The 26,210-nt window shown below is 37.9% G+C and overlaps 1 protein-coding gene across 1 annotated transcript; it reads right to left on the reverse strand.

Moving 5' to 3' along the window:
- Positions 1-450: 450 nt before the first annotated feature.
- ipo7 (importin 7) lies at positions 451-23,966 on the reverse strand. Its single transcript, XM_079865569.1, has 25 exons — positions 23,732-23,966; positions 18,480-18,561; positions 13,976-14,129; positions 13,739-13,897; positions 12,125-12,281; positions 11,935-12,024; positions 10,973-11,067; positions 10,700-10,784; positions 10,477-10,611; positions 9,704-9,803; positions 9,520-9,596; positions 8,300-8,416; positions 7,368-7,457; positions 7,097-7,262; positions 6,840-7,000; positions 6,239-6,367; positions 5,233-5,299; positions 5,027-5,152; positions 4,752-4,849; positions 4,386-4,481; positions 2,544-2,764; positions 2,255-2,463; positions 1,282-1,488; positions 979-1,095; positions 451-746 (listed from the first exon to the last, which is right to left on the reverse strand). The coding sequence occupies exons 1-25, from the start codon at positions 23,813-23,815 to the stop codon at positions 649-651; spliced, it is 3,120 nt and encodes a 1,039-aa protein (XP_079721695.1). The 5' UTR covers positions 23,816-23,966; the 3' UTR covers positions 451-648.
- Between the last annotated feature and the right edge of the window lie 2,244 nt (positions 23,967-26,210).

Genomic DNA, 26,210 nt, shown 5'->3' on the forward strand with positions numbered 1-26,210 from the left:
CAGTCTGATACAGAAGGCTAAGAGACCTGAACAATATGAAAGTGCTAGTCATTAATTTACAGAGATCAGGCATCACATAGTGCTATGACAAGTATCCAATATGCTACATTTGAATACACATTGACACCTTACAAATGCCTCTGGTTGTTTGACCAGGCAACTTAAAAATCAAGTGCCTTGGCTAGTTATGTACAATATGAGAATTTTTTTTTTTTTGTTTTTTGATGAAGAAAACTTTGACACACTAACTGCCAGAGGTATAATCTTGAAAAGGCCCTTTGGCCCGTACAGTGACAATGAATTTGACGTTACGCCTCAATTTCAATTCTTTAGCCCCCCGTAGTATGTGTGTGTGGGAGCTGCCGTTATGGGATCTCTCCTAATTTTTGGATTCCATAAGACAACATTGTTCAGAGCTTTATTTTCCCCCCCACTTGCTTAGCGTTCAAGTTCTTGGTTTGTTTTCCCGGGCATTGGCTGCATTTGGTTGCTTTCCCACATCTTCTGGTGCTGTTTAAATTTGATAGTCAGATTGAAGAGTGAGAGAAGAAGAACCAGTTCTGGAACCACTACTTCAGGGAGCAACACAAGTGTTTTCATTTCACTACATTCAGTCACAGTTAGAAAGGGGAAGGGGAAAGAGAGGACTCAATTCATCCCAGGGGCGCTGCCACCAAAGTTGAAATTGGATGGCACCACGGGAACTGTGAACTTGTATCCTCCGTGCTTCTCGATCATCTTTGATTCTAAAATCAATCAGAAACAAAAGCAAAACAGGAGGGAAATCAGCGAGCTGAGCAAATGGGTAACATTTTGGCAGTATACTGAGTGTTTTGAGCTTTTCAAACATGTTTTGGGTCCAATATTTGTCAGAAAACAGCTAAAATGTAAATTTGGTGTTTTTGGTTATTTGGTTATGTCAATAGGGGAACAGAAACTGCTGCGCAATGGATTACTCAAAACAGCTTTTTGCCTCACCATGTGCTGCTCGCCGCTGATCTGCAAGTGTTGCAATATCCTGAAGATGTTTTCTCTGTTCCTCATCGAGACACTGTGTGAGCGCCTGGTACCATGCGGGGTCACGGCCCTGGACATCTGAAGGAGAGAGCAATCTGAGTAAAACGCTCTTTCAAGTACAGAAGTCAACTTTTGAAGTGGATCAAAAAAAGACAAGAACGGGGTTTGTTCAAAACTCATGTATAACTTTGATGAAAGGTTTTGATCCACTTCAAATGTTGACTACTGTAGTTTTTTCATACACACTACAAGTGAAACTCGTACTCTGTATTATGGCTTTGAAGATCTGGTATTCATCGACAAGGTTGTCTTCATCATCCACCGAGGTCGTGTAACCCTCAAGAGCGGTCTCCTCTGCGTCGTCTTCCTCCCAGTCTTCATCGTCACCGTCCTCTCCTGCTTGTTTAGCTAGCATTTCAAGGTATTCCTGTCCTTCTTCATCTATGTCATCTTCATCACTGCCCAACTCCGCTGCACAAGTACACAACGAGTCACATGTCAGAACAACTATACAATTAGAGTTCATTACATTGAGAGAAAAAAAAAAAGAAAAAAAAAAGGAAATGCATCAATATCTCAAATATACCATTTTTCTCGACTTGACATTCAATTTCCAGTGTGACAAATTATCTGGATGTAATAGAAGCTTGATTCATTTGATCGGACAGCCAACAATGATCAATTATGACATTTTACTCCAAATTGGATTTAAAAAATATATATAAATATTTATTATGAGGTCATGTGACAATGTAGCATATTATACGAATACTTAAAAACTTAAGACAATTATTATTCAGAAATTGTACTGATTTGACTGCACTGACACTATCAGATAAGAACAAAACGAACTGACTTTAGCTGAATAATGACACTAGAGCTACTTTACAGCTGAACTTACAAACTTTGCAACATAAACACTGTTAATGAACTGAATCAACATTGAATCAAATTGAGCTGAATGCTGAATGTCAAATACAGCTAAAGTCTAAACTTATTTTCCTTATTACAGTGAAGCTGTTAGGAAACAATAAAGAGCAACATAAATAATGACTAATGTTTGAAATGGTTGTTGCATAATTAGTAAAACAAGTAGTATCCATTCTGAACAGATAACAGATTGTCAATAATGCACAATATCTGCACACATGACAGAAAAATGCAATGTAGAACTATATTTTATTGCAACTAGTATGTAAAAGCTTTCATTTAGAAGCCTTGGCAAAAGCTCATTTACCAGTCTCATCTTCCTCCTCTCCGCCCTCTTCATCGTCGTCCTCATCGTTTTCGTGCTCGGCCCTGCAGGCGTAGGCCCTCTTCAAGCCGTTAAACAGGAGGATGGCTGCGGGAAGGAGCTGACCTGCGACCTGGTTAACAGCCTGTGGCCTCTGGTCCAGATCCATGAGCGCGCACAGTCCTAACACACACATCTTCCGATCGTGGAGCCTGCAAACAACAGAGATGGCATGTTACTCTTGCCCTGAGAAACGCTTGTCACGGTAGATGTGACGGTATGAAGCGCGTACCCGAGGAAGCAGTCGATGTCTTTGAGCCACTGGGAGATGAAGTGGTTGGTGATGGGCTCGGTGTTGTTGGGGAAGCGCAGGTTCTCCAGTGTGTTGAGGAGAAGAGAAGGACTGTAATAGAGCGCAGCGATGGCCACCTGCAGACACATGGTCCTCAACTCACTGGTCTTCACCTCACGTGTCAGACGCTCCAAAGCGGTCGTTACAAACAAAGGCACCACCTGCAGGAATGGACACCGAGCTCATTAACTCTGGAAAGCCTGACATATGAATCAACGGTCAGAAACAATTGAATCTTTTGAAACTGAACAGTTGAACGTTTAAACAAAATATTTCAAAAGTGTTTGATACATCAGGCCTTTATGCTCAAATAGTAAGACATGCAGGGGAAACTCGAAAAATTTGAATATCGTGCAAAAGTTCTTTATTTCAGTAACTCAACTGGTGAAACTTAATATATTATATAGACTCAGATGCAAAGTGAGATATTTCAAGCCTTTATTTGTTATCATTTTGATGATTATGGCTTACAGCTTACGAAAATGTAAAAAATTTCTGAGATTTTGAATTTGGGGTTTTCATAAACTGTAAGCCATAATAATCAAAATTATAAATAAAGGCTTGAAATATCTCACTTTGCATGTAATGAGTCTATATAATATATTAGTTTCACCTTTTAAGTTGAATCACTGAAGTAAATCAACTTTTGCACGATATTCTAATTTTTCGAGTTTCACCTGTAGGAGACTTGAGGTCCAAACGGAGTAGATAAATATCAGCAATTCCATCGCATTGCATATATGGCCAAAAAGTAAGATGAAATTCTGATAGCTTTTAAGATTTATACATTTTTATGAAAGTATAGCAGATTCATAAATAAAAATGCATATAAATATCAGTTGTCACTATCTATATCTCCCAAAAATGTCTTAGTAAGATATTTAAGCACTTCGTTTTATGATCAAGTTAGTAGTTTTAAAACAATGCGACGCAATTCAATGATAATTGAGAGATTAACAAATCAACTCATCAAAAGCATGACGGATAATTTTTGACTCGCATTAGATTAAAAAAAATAAATAATAATAATAATAATAATATGGATAAGCAAGCAAACTGAAGTTGCTTTTGTCTAGTAAGTGGACATTTTTAAATATTACTCAAAGATAAATTGTCCTTATATTCACTGTATAAAAATCAGTAATGATTTCACAGCAAAGACACACAATTTTACAAATGAAACTAAAATGCATTTTACTTGCTAAAAAGTATAAACTCTCAATCAGTCGACAGAAGGCATGCGGTAGATTGTGTGCAACCGGTTTGTCAGCAAAATTGATCATGTTGATCGTTTAGAGGCCTTAGAAATGTGCACATCAAATATGATACTGTAGGCATCATGGTCGATATATTTTTCTTTTAAAATTAGAAATTAGAAATACACACACTTGCATTTAAGAAAAATTTGTTATTTAAATATAAAATATTTATATTTATAATATATATTATATATATAGTATATACATGCAAATATTTCTTAAATGCATGCATGTGTCTGTATTTATATATACAAAATAATTATACACCGTACACACACATTTATTATGTAAACACAAACTTTTATTTTGGATGCGATTAATCGCGATTAATCTTTTCACAGCCCTAATTATAATTGTTATTTATAATCACTTACTGTTGGAAGCAATTACTAAGTTGGAACTAAGTTTGTTAGCAAGTTTAGCAAAAATAATAATAATAATAATAATTCTCCGCATCCCTGGTTTTCATACATCACTGCTAGAAAGACAAATCTAACGTGGACATAAAGAACGAGAAACACACCTGGTCAATACCACGACCTTTGCACTGTAGGATGATGACCTCCAAGAGCTTGGCCGCATGGCATTCTGGGTCCTCCCCTGGGTCTCCTGACAAAATCTGATTGGGCACACACACACACAGTTTAATTAACACAAAGTCAATCTGACACACTTTCTTAAAATCAAGGGCTTTTCAGTTGCACTTTTAGTCCTGCTTTACATGCATGTTCTTCCTATAATGCTAACAACCTGATGCTATTGCTAACCTGAACCTTAATCCATATTAGGTACAAGTAGTTACCTTATATTTATCAGTGCTTTATTTGCACATACACATTTGCAACTGACTTTAGTTTTGGTTTGTATTAAAGTAGAGGGACTGCTGTACCTTTTTGCACATACTGTAGATTACTTCAAGGTATTTGGTGTCAGACAGGAGCGTGTCTGTGTCAACTGTGATGTAGTTATGGAGAAGTGGCATCATATCTGAAACAAAAAAGGTACATGAAGCATTTCCCTTGAATTTTCAATATCTATGAGTTAAAGTAAACAACCGTCACACATTTCTCAACCAACAGAAATCTGTGTAATCTCCCTGACGCTCTGTTTACAGTTTAAGGAGGAAGTTCATCGAGTGAACATGCAAAGTTAACGCTAGCTTACCTGTGAAATAGTCAAATCCGTCTTGTTGGAAGACCTCATAGACCAGAGGGAGGAGCTGCCACATCTGAGGAGAAACCTGCTGACACGTCAGACTGTGGGCCAGGGACAGGATCTCCTCGTAGAACTCTGGGAACATTAACCAGAAACAATCAACACACAACCAAAGGCACGCAAAACAGGCTTTCCCACTAGTGTGTGAAACTCACCCAGGACGTGCTGCTGCAGGACTGTGCCGATCACCTGCAGACAGATGCCCTCTAACTGCTGGGTAATCTGAAATCAGCCAATCAGCAGTGTGTTAACAAACAGTGTGCTCAGATATTTGTGTAATAATTAAATAGTGCGTGCGGCAACTGTCCAGTCAAAAAAAAAAAAAAAAAATAGCACAATGGCATTTTAACCCTTTCCCCGCCATTGATGGAATATCTGTGTTTTCACTGTTTTTGTTTTTTTTACTTTTTTTTCTTAAAGCAGAGGCTCTGTACTTTTGACATTGCATGTTAATCTTATTCTGGAGGCCATGAAATTGTGAAAATTATCAAAAAGGCTGGCGGTGACTGGCGGTGGCTGGCGTAAAAAAAAGACTCAACATACAGCATGTAAATACCTGTAGAAATGGTTTAATAAAACCATATGTCAGACTTAAGTCATGATCCACCTTAATATTTAAGCAACTTTGAAGTTGAACGATTACCAGTTTAATCCACACAGATTACTTTAATTCACGACTAAATCACACCAACAATTAATATTTATAAACAAATTTCCACAAGAATTTGGAGATATCTTATATTTTCACACTCAATCTCCAAATTAACGTGAAAATGTTTAAATACTTTATAAAAATGTCAATTAACAAACATTTAAAATATAAAGTACTAGTAAAACACAGATTCTCAACAGTATATATACTGTAGATCTAAAGCTCTACAAGGAAGTGTAATTGTGCCATCTCTCCCTAATTTCCACATGGTTCATCTTCCATAAATAAATGACATTCATACATTCAGTTCAAGTTCAAATTCATATTAAAGGGATTAGCATGAAATTGTACACAGTGAAAGCATTTGCTATATAAATATAAAATGCAGATAGACTTCCTCAAGGCTATTTAAAGACAGTTCTGCCTTGGAGTTTGTGGGCGGCTGGAAGTAATTCTACAGGCCAGAGAGACGGGAGGAACTTCTGCCGCCCATGTTTCTATTTTCTCACCTCTTTATGGTCCTCCACTACACTCAGCAGTGTGTCAATGGTGTTGAGGATGCCCATGGCGGTCACTGCTTTATCATCACCTCCTTCCTCATCAGGGCCCGTCTGGATCACTTGGTTAAAGGTCATGGCCTGAGAGAGAGGAATCAAGCTTGAATGTTTACTCAGAAGATTTGTGCAAATTATTTGTTTGTTTGTGTATATATTTATTTAAAATATTTTATACACATTAGCTTCTTATCGATCCACCAGTTAACATTTACAACACTGTGCAAGCGGTGTAAAAATATGGGTTGATCTCCACATTGGTCTAAACAAAAACGGCAGAAAATGCTAATTCAGTCTGACAGTAGATGGCGCAGCAGAAATATATCAGTGTATATCAGTTAAACGAAGCAGCGCTGCAATTATAAACACTACTTTATTAGCCATTATATGGAGATAATATGAAATTAAAATGCCATCCAAGACAGTCGGTTTCCTTCAGATACACATTTATATAACTCAGAAAACACGAGCATGTAGAATGCGTTTTTACTTTCAAAAATGCAGATTTGATAAAACTAAATGTAAGACTTCCATGGACTCATAAAACAGTTCTTACCAAATGCTGGGTCATCTCTACAGCGATCGGGGTGACCTCCTCACTGTACTCGCAGATCATCTTCTGGATGACGTTGGTAAGATCGTCGTTCTCGGTCTCGCGCACGATTTGGAGGAGTGCCTGCATCACGGGCCGAATGTGCGGGGTGATGTAATCTTTGGCTGAAGGAAAAAAAAAACAAACAATTAAAGCCATCTCAAATAAATGCAAGATGGAGGGAGGACACAGAAAGAGAGATAAGCGAGTGAAATCTTCACCTTTCTCCTGATTGCTGATGAGGACCTGGAGGGCGATGGCCGCCTCCACTTTCACAGGCATCTCGTTGTCGTTGATCAGACACAGGCGGGTGAGCTCGAGGGCTGTCTGCAAGTTCTGGTCACTCTTGAACTTGACCTCGCAGAAGTAATGAAGCACCCAGCAGGCCTAGAGGCAGAATTACCATGAAGTAAGACAAGTCGACAGAGTTTGCACCACTCAAGATTGAATTATTCTTTAATAGCGCAAGACTGCAATGAGCACATCTCTCACCCTGGCTCTCATGTAACCCAGCTCACTGCGGAACAGAGGAAAGACATGATTCTGCAACATGAACTCCATCTGGTCTTTGTAGATCTTCCTCTGATTGAAAACAATTAAAATCATCAATACAACTACCCAAGAAGCTGCGTTGCTGGATTGAAAAGGATTTGCATGCGTCAATCTTTCAAATTTAAAACATTCAAGCAATTTTTAACCATCGTGAACACCAAATCGAGTTCTTTTTGGCATCTGTGAGCATGAGTGGACACACAAAATTGTCAAAATACTCATGAGTTTCCTAATAAACACAGTTGGTTATGTCTTGTGTGAAGGTAAACAGTTGAGAAAGAAAACGTGTATCAGTCTATTGGATCTGTGCATTCGGCCTTAAAATGACAGCAAAAACCTGCCGCTGTTTGTGTCAATGTTAATCAAACAACAAAAAGACATAATCACTCACTGCTCTTAACTGAATAACTTTTGTAGCTTTAACAGAGATTAATCTATATTTAATTTATACAGTGAAGACTATACAGCGTTGGCCAGTGTATATTTGAGTATTCAGTTACTGCACCTGACAACTGTTAGACCCACATGAACAAATTAAAGCACTGTATCTTTGTTATATTGTACTTGTTTGTTCTTTTAAAACTGACTGTGCACCCTTCTTTAATATTGTTTGAACTTCATATTAGTTAGGCCTGTATATTTCGCTGTGGTTTTGAAATTGGAAACGAGAATTTAGAAACTTCACTAGTATCTAAAATGTTTGTGTCATAAGCTTATTAGAATACAAGGTCAGAAATAATGAAAATAATCTTTATTAAATTTTTTTGGGGAGGGGCCAGAGAAAATGTTGGCAGGGCACGAAAATGTAACCACTGGCCCAACCAGGAGAATAAATCCTTAGTGTTGCACCCTGAACTGTAATGCAAAATCACCTTGAGAAGAATCTCAGCCAGCGAGCCGATCATATGAAGAGCTCCGTCTTTTTTCCTGGGGTCAGAGGCGGGTTCAGTGAGGATCTGATAACAGAAGCCCATGGACTTCTGCAGCACCTGTTATACAATGAGAAGGTTAACATACGTTTCAAAACGTTTCACGATTCATGTCATGTGTAGGTTTTGTAGGAGAATATGGAGGCTGGCCAGTGGTAGAGTCATTTAGACGTCACTGGGCCAGTACTATGATCTCCAGTGGCTCTGTGGCTGTGAGTGTGGCGTGAGAGCTGTCCCACAGCCTGTAAGACACAGACCGGAGACGGCACTAAACGTAGACGGACACTACGCACACCGTCCACTAACAGCCAATGGCTGACACTTTCAGAACACAGGCTGAACTCAAACTCTTAGGCTACTTGCACACAACATAAACATGTGAAACAATATAAACACAATAACCATATATGAGTGTAAATGTACATTATGTACGATAATTGGCGCAGTCTGATTTATTAGCGTTTTTCCCCTCTTTGCGCTGCTTGAGCTTGAATGCTTTTGTTTTTAATATTTTTTTGTTTGCACACTGTTAAATGTTTTTAACTAAAATAAAATCTTAAAATATAATGTAAGCTTGTTTTGTATATTGCCTAATCGTAAGCTTTTCAGAAATGGTGACAAAAACTTGATGAATAAACAAAAATAACTTTCTAGTTAAACATCATTTAAATAAACTAATACTTGAATATTTGTTTTTATAAGCCCAAATATTCTAATACAATATTTTTGAAAAAAGCCCATCTTACTGAAAACATCTGTCAAGTTGCCAGACATGACAATGTATTGCTGCCCAATTAGAGAATGAAGAGACAATATTCTTTGTCTATTGTAATATAGTACTTATAATAATCTGTCAATAGAGGCCACTGTATAACTATCATCTACAGACGTTTGAGCTTGAAACTTGATAACTGCTGATTGCAGCTATATTAAAACAATCACATCGCAAAGAAAGGAAAGCGCTTCCTTTGAATAAGAGAGACAGCTCTTTGAGATTGCGAACGAGCTCTTTCCACCCGGCGTCAGAAGCATCTAAAGTTCTGTTGGAGCAGCAGGGCGCTGATTGGATACATGAGTGTTGGCAGTAAGATATACACAGAATTCAGCCAAACACAATCACGTCATAGGCCTCATCATGCCAGATGGCGCTTCCAAACACCCACCTCCTTCCTTTTGTTGCAAGCGGTGAAGAGAAGCGTCTGAGCTGCAGTAGTTGGGGAGATGAAGTCTTCAAAGACATCTAAGAGGAAGCAGAGAGAGAGAAAGCATGAGCAGAACGATCTGGTTTTGGTTTTCTACTGTGCAAGAATCTTTTGGTGGTTCAGATAAATATGGTGTTGCTCTAACCAAATTTCATGCGGATGTACTCGTACGGGTCTTCCTGCCAGAGCTCTTCATCACTGTCTGTGTAACACATGAGGGGGAACACCACATCCTGAATGATTCCCTGAAACCACACACACAACAAGAACTTGGATAAGGTGTATGACATGAGGCAGTGGTTAATGAGGTTTTTAGGTAACACGCTTGCAGTAAAAATCACTGCAACACAGTCACTCATTACTAGCAAAACAGTAAAAAAGGAGATATTAAATAATGAAGTCACAATGATTTAGTTAGCATCTTTAATATGGCTAGTTAACTTGTGACAGAATTATGAGAAATCTCACTCTCAATCATTTCTGCAAATCATTTTCCAATAATCAATCCAAAATACTGATTCATCCCTCAGAAGTTCACTGTGGTGTTTTGCTTTCATATGTCTTAAAAACTTTGCTAAACATGGCAGTTAATGAATCGGTATATATTGCTCAATTACAAAAATAAATTAAATATTTTTGATTGAAAAAGAAAAGAAAAGAAAGAAACCGTAACATTTTAAAACTGCATTTCACTTCCTTTGGCAACACTGGCTTTTTGGTCAGCATGAAATGTAAATTAACCATATTTAATGCATAAATGTATGTTATTGATCTTATTGTGAACGATTAACTTTTAAGACATTTAAGAAAATATTTAAATATTGATATTCACAATGATTATCGTCCAAACCTAGGTCTACTTTGCCTAATATTTCATAAAACCCTTAGTCAAACAAACACTCAACCACATGTACAAACCTGAATGTGTGGCTTTAGGTTCTTCCAGGTGACGGCGTGTGCGATTCCCTGGTTGATGTAATTCAGTGTCTGCTGCAAAACTCTAGGAGCCACATATTGCTTTTCCTTATACTGATACAACACCTTCAACAGTACCTATCAGAAACAGAGTCAAAGTTCATCAGTTATCAGCACACGTCATGTCAACAACGCACTGAACGATCTAATGACGTCTCCTGTTTACCTGCTGTGCAGCCACGGCATAACCCTTGAGGAAAAGCTCTGCAAACTCTGTGTACTCTTTGGTTGTGTTGCCAGGGCTGCCATACCTTTGGGGCAAAAAAAACATGCATGAAAATCCGGTAACGGTTTCAAACACACAAAACCTTCCGCTGAAAATAACTAATCGAGTGTTTCCAACTGCTCAGCGTGGGCTGAAATTCAAATGGACCATGAGTCATCTGCGAAAGCTTTATATGTAGCGCTCTTGGGAGGAAGTGATGTTACGTTACTGTACCTCTCGAAGAGCCGGGCGAGGATGTGAAGCGCCCACTTCTTGCACTTCCACCAGGGCTGTTCGGGCCTCTCGTCTTCATCCACCTGAAGGGTCTCCTGCAAAGCCACACAGAAGCGCTTTAGAAGATCACGTGTCAAAACTGAACACTGCATACTATTAAAAAGTATGTGAAATTGAACAACATTTGAAGTGGATCAAAACCTTTCATCAAAGTTATACATGAATTTTAAACAATACCCATTCTTGTCTTAGAACAACTTTGATGAACTTTTTTTGATCCACTTCAAATGTTGACTACTGTAGTAGTATGTAGAACATCGATTTGAGATCTTTAGGTAGAGTTTATAGGCTTTTGTAGGAGAATATGGAGGCTGGCCAGTGGTAGAGTCGTGTAGACGTCACTGGGCCAGTACTATGATCTCCAGTGGCTCTGTGGCTGTGAGTGTGGCGTGAGAGCCGTCCCACAGCCTGTAAGACACAGACCGGAGACGGCACTAAACGTAGACGGACACTACGCACACCGTCCACTAACAGCCAATGGCTGACACTTTCAGAACGTTAAGGTGAACTAATCAAATTTATTTAATAATCAACACTCAAAAACAGTGTTCTATATAAAATGCACATAACGCAGTTTTTATATAAACTTTAATGACAATAATTGTTTCTACTCCAATTCATTATACACACACACACACATATACATACATACATATATATGTATATATATATATATATATACATATATATGTATATATATATATATATATATATACATATATATGTATATATATATATATATATATATATATATATATATGTATATATATATGTATATATATATGTATATATATATATATATATATATATATATATATATATATATATATATATACAAACCCAAACTGCCTTACGTCACTAGCAAAAATGACAAATTATGATAACCAGAAGCACATCCTTACTGGAGGAACATCTCTGTCCACGACGGTCTTCAGAATCTCCATCCACTCAGTCAGGATCTGGCGATTGATCAGCTCCAGAGGGAGGTTGTACTGTAAAAACACCAATCAATTAATGCGAGACCCAAACAAAAAAAAAAGCTTAATTCTGGATAAGCTGTGATCTCCTTTATTAGAGAAATGATGGCAGTACCTGGAAGAGAGCGTAAAGGATCTTAAAGATCTGCTTCTGAACCAGCGCAGACTCGCCGGAGGGGTCCGGCAGCAACTGTATGAACCGGTCCTTCAGCATCGGCATGAAGATCTGCATGGCAGCGACCAGCGGCTGGCGCTCCTCAGGCTTCTTATACCTTACAAAAAAGAAAAAATACAGACTTGCATCAGGACAACTGGTGGTAGTGCCGTAAGCTCACACTGACTGCCCAAATCCATTTTTTGGTATACCAGTCAATATAGTTTAGATGTTTAAACTATTAAGAAACAGACATACACACTCAAATAAATCAAATGTGGTTCGAAATCGGATTTGTTTGTCTGAATACTGTCTTAAAAAAAAAAAAAAAGTAACTACAGCTACAATAAGTACTAAATACAAAAATGAGTACAGCTACATGTTTGTTGGGATAGTTTCAGTTATTTATAGAATAAAATAAATTAATATTTAAAAGGTGTTAATTGACCCTTCGCTTATTATTATTAATTATTATAATCCGCTATCCGCCATTTTTGTCCGACAAATCAGTCATGAGTTAGTAGATTAACGTTGGAGGATTTGAACTTGTAAAACGGTGTGTACTGACGTCTTTCTGTGTTTAAAACAACATTCCTTCTGATGTTCATTCATGTTTATTTGATGCTATAAATTAACTAGAAGGAAGAGATTATCGGTTCACGAGCAGCTTTAACGGAGCGATCTGTCAGACACATTAAAGAGACACAAAACGGTATTTATTGTTTAAATTTCTTTAAAAAAATAAATTTCTTTGTTTCATATCAAACGTAACCTGGTCTGTCCTGTCTGTCTGCGCGTTGTCAGTGTCCTCTCTGCTCCGCAATGTATGTTTCACTGCGTGAGAACGTGTGGCGTGAGAGCGGCGTGGCTTGTTGGACATAGCAACAGTAACTAAAGGGGGCGGGTCTTTGCGAACGGTCAATTGTACATTGCAAAGGATTCACTTTATCAATAATTTGTGACAATTATCTAATGAACAAAGCACACAAATGTCCAGCAAAGCCCTAAAACAGATAATTAAATCACCATAGTCGCAAGAACGCAGTTATTTTTTTACCAAATTTCATAACTGTGACAGCCCTAGCTACATGCACAATTAAGTAAATAAAGTGTGTGTAAAGTATCATGTAAATGCCTTAAATTATTTAATCAGGAAAAATGTTAAAACAGTTTAGGCTAAAACCCTTTAGAAGTCTTTGTTTTTTTAATTTTGCTTTGACAGAACAGCTTATGCATGCGGTATTAGCTTTTTCAGGGGTCAATATTTTGGTTAAAACAGAAAACCACAATGTGACAATCTCATAATTTGTAAATCGCAAACGCTCTTTTCTTGTGTTTTAGACTTGACATCATTTTTGATAATCATCAGCATTTCGCTGATCATTGAATGATGTCATGCACCTCAGCAGCGAGCCATAAGAGGGCTAAATGTACCGATTTGTAGAACAGTCATCATGTTGACGACTACAGCAACCAATGTAGATATAACAGAAACCGAATGCACTAACAAATACAAGAAATATCAAATCAGACACTCAGTGCCTTCAGTTTCTCAGATATCGTGTTTATGCTTACTCGTAATTCTTCACCAGCTGGTAGAGGCACAGAAGGATGCCCAGCCAGTACGCACTGTTGTCAGACTGCAGGTAGAAGCCGATCTTGTCCACGATAGCCGTCCATCTACTGGGGTAGTCGTGCTTGATCATGTGGTGAATGCAAGTTGTGAGTTGCACTCTTTGAAAGTGAGAAAAAAAAGGTTAGAACAGAAAGTGATCCGACTCCCCCTCCCGTGTACGTGTGGCTGTGTGTTACCTGATGCGCTCTGGGGACTGGATGATGGCCTCCACTATGTTGTCTCGAATGAACTGCCTGTCCTCTTCAGGGATGTTACTGGTAGGCGTTTCAGTGCTTGCACTATCTCCTTCACTCCAGTACTGTGTCACCATGTTCTTCAGGTAGATCACACCTGAATGACAACGACAGAGGTCAGAGACAGCAGGGTCAGATCTCTTTTTTTTCCCTATGCATTTAGGAATGTGTGCAAAAAGTCCTCAAGTTATGAAATTGACCCCTGGTCTCACAGACAAAGCTTAAGCTAGTCCCAGACTAAAATGCATGTTTGAGCCGTTTAAACTGAAAGCAACTTGCACTGATATCTTAAAATTTGTCTGTGCCATTGTTTTGTCTCGAGTTTATAAAATATACTTTAAATGCCCTGATTGAACAAAGGCCTAATCCCGGCTTTGTCTAAGATCTGTCTGTGAAACCAAGCCTTACTGTCTTAAAGTCTTAATATCAAATGGTGTACAAAGAAATATCTTAATTATCCTTTTAAAAGGTCTTAAATATGGGATTGAATCACGATACAGCCTAAGGTGATTATTAAACTTTAAAAGGCTATGGCTTTATTAAATAAAGGAGCGCTTGCACATTCAAGTCAAAGCGCAACACTGTAGATCAGTTCGCCACCAGGGAATGCTGCACACACGATTGCTTATGATCTACTGTTGATGAATGTTTACTTTATAGTGTTTATGTTGTAATATGTTGTAAATGGTCCTAAGAGTGCACATTTTATCTCCCTTATTTTAAATGAGCTTATAAATGTCTCCTTGTATCTTTTTATCAAGGGAAAACACATTATTCAATCCATTTTCTTTGCAAAGTTTTTTAACGTGTTCCTAAATTTTTCAACTGAGGGGCACATATGCTCCGTGGGGGGAGGGGGGGGGGGGGGGGAGCTTCAGTCCCAAAGCTTATGCTTTGTTTGGAAAAAAATACATATAAAAATGTGGTCATGTTAGAGAAACTCTTGTATTGCCAATATATATAAATATTGCCAATGTATGAAGCACAACTCACACAGAAGTCGCTGTCAAATTCTTTGTGTTGGTCAGTGGCAATTCGCTTTAACAACCCAAAAAATTGGGGAAATGCATTGCCCTCACAAAAATCTCTCAAACATGTGGATTGCTACTGAAATGACTGTTCAGTGAATTTTCACGGGCGAAATCCAAAGTAAATGTGATTCACACTTTAATGCTTTCTGCAAAATACATATAGTATAAGTGGCATGATAGCATGCCGTTCTGAACATATTTGAAAACCTGTTGGCCTTGAAGCCTAGCCCAGTTTTACACAAAGAAAGGCTGAGGTTAACATGCTTGAATGCCCACTTGATGTCAAGAAAGCCTGAGCAATGTCAGGAACTCAGTGCAGCTGTGCAGCTGTTGAAAAACCCCAGCAGGTGTACTTGAGGCCTGGCCAGAAACAGCTTTAATTCTATTCACAGCTTCACTAAAAAAACGCTCATGTAGTTAAACAGAATTTGGGAGGGGGGGGGGGGGGGGGATTGAGGCCTTTATTCAGCATCAGCAGCCTCCATCTCTTCTGGTTGTATAATAAAAAAATAAAAAACTCTACTCCCGACTCCCGGCCAGCCAGACCATATATGTGCAATACAGTCTGTGGACGGTTTAAGCACACAAAGATGCCAGCGTGAGTGCTGAATATGTAACCAGAAATAGCTGACAGTGAGGATGAGTTAGACCGGAGACAATCAAACAGCAGAGCGATAACAGACGGGTTCATGAAGCCGGAAGAGAGTAATCCTGCCCGCTGCTGCTGAATCAGCAACTCTTCTCATGCCTCGAATCTACGCTGTGATCTGCAATTGGGCATGTGATCACTGAACTGACAAATAGTGTGTCAGGTGGTACTTATTAGTTAGGTATGTTTAAGTTAGTCAGAATATGCTTAACAGAGAGAGAGAGAGAGAGAGAGAGAGAGAGAGAGAGAGAGAGAGAGAGAGAGAGAGAGAGAGAGAGAGAGAGAGAGAGAGAGAGAGAGAGAGAGAGAGAGAGAGAGAGAGAGAGAGAGAGAGAGAGAGAGAGAGAGAGAGAGAGAGAGAGAGAGAGAGAGAGAGAGAGAGAGAGAGAGAGAGAGAGAGAGAGAGGAGTACCTCAGTCTGTGCGTCTCTCAACAGTGTCCAGCACCAACAAAACTACGTTTATCTGCACCAAGCTAATGAGAAACACCATGCAGCTTTTTAAGTTGCTGAACTATTTTACTGACAAAATCAGAGCAGCACTGCGAGTGTGTGTGTGTCCGTACTGTGTGTGTGTGTCCGTACTGTACGTGTGCGTTTGAGTGGGAGAAAGAGAGATGTGCTTTAAAAAAAAAAACCCCGAATAAATGCTTAACGTAACTGTGGCAAAAAACTTGGAAATAATTTGTGGTTTTATACTATTGTGTACTATATTTGCTTGGTCAGTGTCGTTGTGGGGTTTGGTTCTTTTGTTGTTGTAGTCTGTAAAGACCATTGAAAAAACTGAAATCATTTGGCGAAGCGAAAAGAAACTAATGCGGTCAAGCCCTGCCTGGAACTACTTTAGCCGTGCGTTTCAATAATTGCACACCTTAGAGCGTTCGTCAACCAATCAGAATCAAGCATTCAACAGCCACGTAGTGTATATGCATGTATGTGTATGCATGTGTGTGTGAGATGTATATATATATATATGTGAGTGTATGTGTGAGTGTATGTATGTATGAGTGTATGTATGTGTGAGTGTATGTATGTGTGAGTGTATGTGTATATGTATGTGCTAGTGGTCGACCGATATGGGATTTTTAATGGCCGATGCCGATGCCGATATTGAGAAAGCAATCTGGCCGATTGGCCGATATGAGGCCGATACAATACATGTGAATATAGTAAATGAGAGACATAAAGAATATTGGTGAAACTAAATGAACATTTATTGTACATACTATTTATGCAAAATTCTTTTTGCAATAAATAAATATTTACTAAGAAGTTAAAATGTAAACAAAAAGGTAAGGTAACACTTCAATAAATAAAGTTTTAGTGCAGCTTCTTGTCTGCTTTAATATTTAGTCATTTTTTCAGTCAAATAATTACTGCTGCTTACTGCAGGTTACAAATAACATTTATCATTAATGAACCAATCTAAACAATATTAATAAATTAATGACAAAATAGTATGTGAAATTATACATTTTATGTACAATACATAGTTAAATATAAATATCACAGTTTATTTACACTATTTACTTTAAACAGGTTGTTTTACTTCAAGTATATATATAAATAATAAAACAATATTTAAATAATAATGATTTATGTGTTTAGTTTTGCTTGTTTGTTTCTTTAAAACGTTGCAAGCCGTCACATGTATTTGCATGACATACATGAACATATGAAAATGTATACTACACACGATATTACGCCAATCATGGATAAATAAATACAGTAGATAGTGAATAACATTTTCAATGATTTATTTTCAAACGTAATATTATTACATAGTGTTCTCCTCTCATCCACCTCACGCAACCAACTGATCTGTAATGCACGCGACCCAGCTTTTCCGTGCACGCGAGTCCGTTGGAAAACAGCGTCTAGTTTAAACGTAACCCGAGAACAACGCGCGTATCTGAGGAACAGCCAGTCACAGGATTTTTGACTGTTTGTGAGGTAAAATGTTTTCAGTTTTGTTTGAATTCGTTTATATCACATCTGTGACCCCCACTGGACTACCGCTGGGCTGCGGATCTGACATATCACGGTACTGTCTGAATAGACTCTGCTGCACGCCGGAGTGTTTTTGTGTGTAACACAATGTAGCGTCAGGTTAGAAAGCGAATGCGAATGGTCATTTACTGTGTCTGTCAGATGTCTGCTTCACTTCTGAGTGGCTTGTTTTACGGTGCTGGGCGGAGCAGAGCGAGTGTATTCAGTTCATTCACGCTCGCTCTGTTCGCGTCAGTGGAAAAAAGCGCTAATGCACAGTCACAAACTGTTTTGAAATATATCGGCCAAACGGAAATATTTATCGGCCGATGCCGATATCTAAAAAATTCCAAATATCGGCCGATATATCGGCCTCGGCGATATATCGGTCGACCACTAGTATGTGCATCTGAAAAGTAGTAGGATAATGTAACAATTATTTTTAATGTTTATTACAACAGAGGAAGCAACAGAGGGTTAAAAAGATTAAACCCGTTTCTAAGATTAAAAATGCCCCCCTGACTTCAATGAAAACCGTATGCAGGCTGTGTGTGTGTGTGTGTGTGTGCACGCGTGTTACTCAAACACACAGTGACAGAATGTCTCAGCTCTGTGTCAACATATGACATCTGATACTAAAGCAGAAACAGGGACACTCATGGAGTGACAGCGAGGAGGAGGAGGTGTGAGTGTGCAGTTCATCTAGAATAGTATGACAGCAGCATTCGGAGTAACACTGGTTAGCGTCGAGGATGTACGTCATGAGAGTCGTAACCGTACCTGCTTGCCTTATAGGCAAATCCAACTGGTCCGACATGGTCACCCGCAGTAGTGTCGACACAAAGTTCATCTGGCTATGGCCCTGTGGAGAGGAAAACAATCAAACATGTAATAAATGCACAATTTCACTTCCCATAACACACCTGACTGAATCTGGATGATTTAAGCTACAGTTCTGTGTAGATCAGCGTCATTATGGTTTTATTCATATTTTGAATTAGCTTTCATTTTCAGTTTCAATTTAAGTTGCTTTTTGTCATTTTATGATAACCATTTAGGTGTAAAAGCGATTCAGATTGCATGACAATTAACGATAATTCCCAACTGACCCTTTTATTATTCATTTATGGCTGTTATTCAAGGAAATATTCAGTATGGAAAGTGCGAAATCTCTTTATTTTCCAAATACAGCCGCGGTTTGGTCACACCACAGAAATGCCGTCGGTCCAACGCGCAACGTTGCAGTTATGCTGCGTCATGAATCAGACTTTTATAATAACTGCACAGGCCTGTATTGCTGCATTGATGAACTGAAACAGCATTTCAGAGAACTTCATTTCCAAACACACACCACATCCACCTCTGGCCTCTCACACTGAACACCATAAAGCTACAAAACGCACTACTCAGCTAAGACTTCTGTGGAGAGAACCACTGACATCTAGCCAGCTTGACTACAATTTATGAAGCGCCACCATTTATGGTCATCTCAAAGAGTTTTCCCTCCTTTGAATATGGCCTTTCAAAAACAGAGCGTCCTGAGATTAACGTGTCCTGGGGTGATTCTATCGTAACAAGCTCAGAATAAAAGGATGCAGGCTGAAATGCCATGACAGCGTTCTCACCCGAACACTAAAGCGTCAGCGCACAGGAATCCAAGCCTGCCGTCCACATGGGCCGCCTGGAGCCGGGCCAGCTCAGACAGCGACTGTCACAGGAGACCGCAGCAGGCATCAATCCTTAATACGCAATAATTCCCAAACGACCATGATAACTATTCACTGATTCCCGTAATCAAATGTACTTTGTCAAAAGAATTCATGTAAAAGCCCAAGGAAAATGTTTTGTTATCTAGAAAGACTTTTGAGAATGTATTGTAGGATCAAAAGGAATGAGGCTGGGTAAGCGATGTTATGCCAAAGTAGACAATAATAGCTGAATAAGAACAAAACATACAAAGACAAAAAAAAAATGCAGATGTAGATAACTAAACTAACTAAATAAAAGGTAACACTTCATTTTACAGTGTCCTTGTTACACGTTACATGTAGTTACTAAACCATGTCATGGTAACACTTTATTTTAAGGTGACCGTTACACGTTACTACATGACAGTAAATTATGCATAAAGCCACCTTAAAATAAGTGTAACCCAAATCCAAACCCTATAGAAAGTACATGATATTAATATTACTCATGATTTAAATTAGGTCTGCACGATATTGAAGAAAAATGCGATATGCAATTACTCAATTAAATAATGCGATATTCGATACGATGATGCTTAAAGTGTGTAAAATAAACTTACATTATCTTTAAAATATATTTAAGATTATATAACCTACATATTCAGCCAAGAGCAGCGAGTGTTTTTTCCTCATGACCCCAGTTATTGCAAGCCGTTGTGATGTGCATATCGTGATATTTCGATATATTGTGCAGCCCTAATTTAAATGTAAAATTACACTGTAACAAGGACACCTTAAAATAAAGTGTAACTACTAACTAACCAACTAACTTAACGCCTGACTGGCTAAATCAATTCATCACACACACCATGTATAAACAAAATAAGGTAACACCTTATTTTACAGTGTCCTTGTTACATATGTTACTTGTATAGTAATAACAGTAAATTATGCATAATTACATACAACTAACCCTCAACCAAATCCTAATCTAACTCTATAGTAAGTACATGTAGTTGCTTAATATTACTCAGTACTTAAATATATAATGACACTAACAATGACACCTTAAAATAGAGTGTAACCCAAAATAAACATCAAACAAAATTGTTGTGAATTCCATAACTGCATGTTCTTCGATAAAATCATTGGTTGCCATTTATTTTACAGTGTGTGTACTTACAGTATTGGGTAATATAAGGTATCTACATGAATTAAAGGGGTCACGAACTGAGAAATCAAATTTTCCTTGAGCTTTTGACATAAGAGGTCAGCATACTATAAGAATGTCCTGTGAGTTTCAGAACGGAAAACTTCCTTGTTAGTCCAAAAACAGCTTTTATTGTAACTGAGACCAGAGAACGACTCGTCCTGGAATGTGCCTATTTATGACATAAGCTAATAGTGCGACGAAAGACCGCCTCTGCAGAAGAAAAATCAACGCCTACTTCATCATTGCAACTTTGGCCTCGCCCACTGGCGTGTTCGTGAGATGACGAGAAGAGCAATACAGGATCAATGGACTAAAAACAACATTAACTTCCAAAGGATCTTAATGCTAGGAATGTGGTTATCATCAACAATGTGAACGTCTCAGTTTAGCATTATTTATTTGTATGCGGTACATTACTGTGGACTCTTTGGTAAATCAGTCGCAATTTCGGCGCAGGCTTTGCAAACAGACTTTTACGATACGGATTCGACAATAATGCCACAACATGCAAGTAACTGTTAATTCTAATGCCTCATCTGTGACCAGTGTTTTCTGATATGTAATGATTCATGTAGATACAGTCAGATGTTCTTTGTCTATGTGTCAGTAAATCAAACCAGTGACTAAACTGTCAACTTCACATTGTTTCTCTTAGTAGGATCAAAATATTCTGTTATTTAAACAGTGATACAATTATATAACGAAAGGGATCAAAGAACGCTCCCTTTACAGTCAGTCGCTGGAGCTGTCAATCAAACAGCGTGAGTTTATCAGTAACTGAGTTTTGAACTTGCGCCATAGGCTAACTTTCGTAATAATCAACGAATCTCTTATTTACATTGTGTTTGCACCGTTAGTTATGATGAAAGCAGAAATCGAGTTGCATGAGGAGATCACTGCAACCTTGATTAAATGTAATTCTATAATCAACACTTGTCACGTTAAGTTAACTTTCTGTAATAGTAAAAATGTGTTTTGAGAGAGTTCCACATGTAATACTCAGCCATTTCATATGTAAAGATGTTAGCCAATCACAGCAGTGGGTGTTTACACTGAATTCTCAAAGCAGACACACCCCTTCAAACAGCACGTTCAAATCAGAGGCTAAAATCAGGGTAGGAAAAATGCCTTTTATTCCTAAATTATGACAGTTTTTGATGTAAAAGTCTTACTAACAGAAGTGCACCCCAAGAAACATTATAAAACAATGCAGTTCATGACCCCTTAAGGTTAGGTTTAGGGGTAGGTTCAGGGTTAGTAGTACCTAAGCTTACTTATTACCATGTGGCACCAAAATAATTGAGTAAAATTTGTGTTTTTTAGCAGTGGAATTATTATTAGAGTTAGATTTTCATATATATTAATAATAATGTACTATTTGAAATACTTTTAAGTCATCCTGAGCTGGTTGAGATTTCAAAATCTCTTCCAGGCAGGTCTATGGGCTGATCGCTCAGGTATTGTCTTACTCGTGTTGCTCAAGTAACTACTACTGTATACAGAGATTACTGCTAAATGAGACTCACGGGTCTCCCAGTCCTACTAAACAAACCCAAGCACCTAGATACCACACAATAAAAGTTGACTAACCACCTAATAGCTATTTGATCCTGACATATGAAGCAAAGCAAGCGAAAAAACAGATATAACTGACTAGACATCTACCAAAAATGTCTGGTGACAAACTAATACACAGGCCAGAAATCAAAAGCACTACCTCGGTTATTAGAAACATTACTTTAAACAAGAACACATGACAAGACTTAAATCTTCTTCATAGTACATGACATTTGCCCCCAACAACATAGTTTGATACTATTAGACTGACACTAGTTATTGGAAGTAAAACTATGGCATCATATGACAATATCATGACATTACCATGAAGTATGAAGAAAACTAGTTGTACCATGGCATAAAACAATGGTATTACCATTGATATGTCCCCCAAACCAAGGTATTGCCATGTAAACAACAATATAATAAGTTAAAGTGACAATTACATATAAGCTATGTAAAAAAGCAACCAGAACTGACAACACCATCTATTATGATTGTCAATATAACTGTCCTAAAAATAAGCTTTGATTTAAGGACATGTACCATGGTAAATACCATGTATATCCATATTCTGTATTTTTAATCAGTAACTCTACAATAAAGTTTCATTCATTAACATTAGTAATTAACTATATTAGTTAACATGAACTTATAATTAATCTTTCTACATGTATTATTCTTAGTTAAATCTACTTTCAACTTTTACTAACACATTGTTCCAATCAACAGGAAATGCTGTGAACTAACATGAAGGATCGAGTGTATTTTTTAACTACTGATCTATTTTTATCTAACATTAACAAAGCAATAAATGCCGTGTGAAATATATTGCTCATGTTAACAAATGAGACATTGTAGTAGTGTTGCAGATTTATCTAATTATCATGATGTCAGCATCTGACACATCACTGTACCATGGTACCACAGTACTTTTAAAATACTGACGCAGTTTGCTAAAGTAATGGGCCCAAACAGTGCTTGAATAGCGATTTAACACATTAAAAAGCATCGTAATCTGTCCGCGTGTCAGTTTAAATATGACCACGGAAAATGTGAGCGTTAAGTTGGTGAAGGGCTTTATGAAGAGCGCGAAATAACAACAAGCCTCCTGCCTCATGTTGACACGTGAGAGACTAGCGCCTAGCATCTCACGCGCTAGCACATTCGCGCACACCAAATAAACAGCCTCAACATGCTCACACACTTTAATACATGACCTCAAAACACAAAGACGCACACAACCTTATCAATTCCAACCAACTATTCAAAGTCACGTTACATTTAAGCGCCGTATCGTCTGTTTAACACTATCACTTTTCCGCGAGCCATTATCGCGGTGACGTAGTACACGGACACGAGCAGCTAGCGCGTGATACAGAACGCTAAAAATATATGATTTCGACCCTTTAACATATTATAAACTCATATTACATATTACTGAAGGGCTATACGCCAACTAAATTGGTTTCAAAAAATACATTTTGTTCAAGTTAAATGACGGCTACAGCATTCCTGCTGCGCAAGGCCCGAGGCGCACCACCACCATCATCATCATCACTCGATCACTTTACCTCGTTGAGTTGTCTCTCTGCGGCCTCACGCAAATTTGCGTCCATGGTGCCCCGAAGGGCCTCGATCAAAGAGTTGAGATCCATTACAAGGTGGCGGTCTGGCTCGGATTCGGAAGGCTCAGTGATCTATGAAGTCCCGGGCGGGCGCTGCGCACATGGACGCTCAATTCTTCTGCTACCGGCGCGAAAGGAAGAGCAGTCGAGATGGGCCGGATAGATCAGCGCCAATTTCTCCACAGCGAATTTCCGTTCTACAAGTAGGACGTGCAGGGAGTTGTAGTTTTTGTCGTTTGCCTTTCACTTAAAAGAGTTCCAGATTACCTAGTACAATACAACAAAATGTTTCCATGGTGACCGTGTATACAATAACATTTCGGTTATGCATTGTGTTTTCTTCTTATCCGTCCTAATATATTGTACTTTTTTAAAAACTTAAAAGAACAGTAACCCTTACGAAAATTAACCATGGTTTTATTATAGTAAAAGTGTAGACACCATGTATTTTTGGCGGATTGGTTGATTAGCATTAGTATGAGCACAGTTTTACTACAAATACCATGGTTAAACTATGGTAAGTGTTGCAAAAGTGTAGCAATAACCATGTTTTTTTTGGTTTGTTTGTTTGTTTGTTTAGTAAAAACATGGTTCATTTTCGTAAGGTTCTGGGAAATAAAACAAAAACATGGTAGCATATATGGCATCATCTGTAACATTAGCTTTGGTCAAAAGTGTTAAAATAGTATTAATAACGGTTGTTATTATTATGAATGTTGAAAATAGTTTTCGCTGGTTAATATTTTTGTGGAAACCGTGATACATTTCTTCTGGATTGTTTGATGAATTTGAAAGTATTTGAAATGGAAATCTTATGCAACATTATTAAATGTCTTTACTGTCACTTTTCAATTTAGTGCATCCTTTCTGAATAAAAGTGTTAATTTCTTTTTAAATATTTCTTAACTTTTGGATGGTAGAGTATCACAGTTTCCACAAAAATACTAAGTAAAAATAGTTTTCAACATTGGTAATAATAATAAATGTTTCTTGAGCTGCAAATCAGCACATTATTATGATTTCTGAAGGATCATGTGACACTGAAGACTGGAGTAATGATGCTGAAAATTCAGCTTTGATCACAGGAATAAATTAAACTTGAGAAGGTATTAAAATAGAAAACAGTTATTTTAAATTGTAATAATATTTCACAATAAAACAATTTTTACTGTATTTTTTTATCAAAATGGGTAAGCATAAGATACTTCTTTCAAAAACATTAAAAAATCGTAATCATTCCAAAGTTTTGAACGGTACCGTAACTATAATGATATATAACTATATTGATATCCACAACTCACCATAACATTCTGTTTTTCTGTGTGATTGTATGTTTCTGCTTTATCATTGCAGGAAGCATGAATTAAATAAATATTATTAAATATACCAGGCAATTCAGAAGAAGACTGTCAGCCAGACAATGATCCCAAAAAATATCAGGTCGACCTATGAAAATATTTTAGTTTGCTAGTCAAACTCCTTACTTGAATTTAGTGGCTATGATGGAACAGGACTTGAAAAGAGAAATTCAAGCATGCCAAGAAGCAAGGTTAAAGGGTTAGTTCACCCAAAAATGAAAATTAGCCCATGATTTTATTGATATTTATTGATATTTATTGATATTAACCCCTCTGGGGTTAATAAAGGCCTTCTGAAGCGAAGTGATGCGTTTGTGTAAGAAAAATATCCATATTGAAAACTTTATAGACTAAAATAACTAGCTTCCGGCAGACGGCCGTACACAAGTTGACTTACGCCAAAAGAGTAACACTTGATTGTGTATGATGAGTAGCGTAAGCTTTGACGCCCCTCGCGGTTCAAGCAAACAGGGCTGGGCAACAAACTCAAGCTCCTCCGACATTTCTCTTTAAAAACTCTCGTGTTAGACTTCTAATTCGTGACTGGTGTTTTGTTTTGCTCTATCCTCTGCGCTTCCGCGTTCGTCATTATGTTGTGCGCCAGGTCAAGTGTTACTCTTTCACCGTAAATTGATGCGTACTGTACGGCCGTCTGCCGGACGCTAGTTATTTTAGTCGATAAAGTTTTAAATATGGGTATTTTTCTTACACAAACGCATCGCTTCGCTTCAGAAGGCCTTTATTAACCCCCCAGAGCCGTGTGGAGCACTTTTATTATGAATAGATGCACTTTTATGGACTTCAAAACAGAAACGGCCATTCACTGCCATTATAAAGCTTGGAAGAGCCAGGACATTTTTTAATATAACTCCGATTGTATTCGTCTGAAAGAAGAATGTCATATACATCTAGGAAGGCTTGAGGGTGATTAAATCATGGGGTCATTTTCATTTTTGGGTGAACTACCCCTTTAATGCTAAGTGTTGTCCAATCAGATAACAGGTTTGTAGGGGCATCTTCTTTTGGCAGTGTCTATTTACTGTCGTCTTCTAAAAAATAAACTCGTT

Source organism: Squalius cephalus, assembly GCF_949319135.1.
Source record: "Squalius cephalus genome assembly, chromosome: 3".
NCBI lineage: Eukaryota > Metazoa > Chordata > Actinopteri > Cypriniformes > Leuciscidae > Squalius > Squalius cephalus.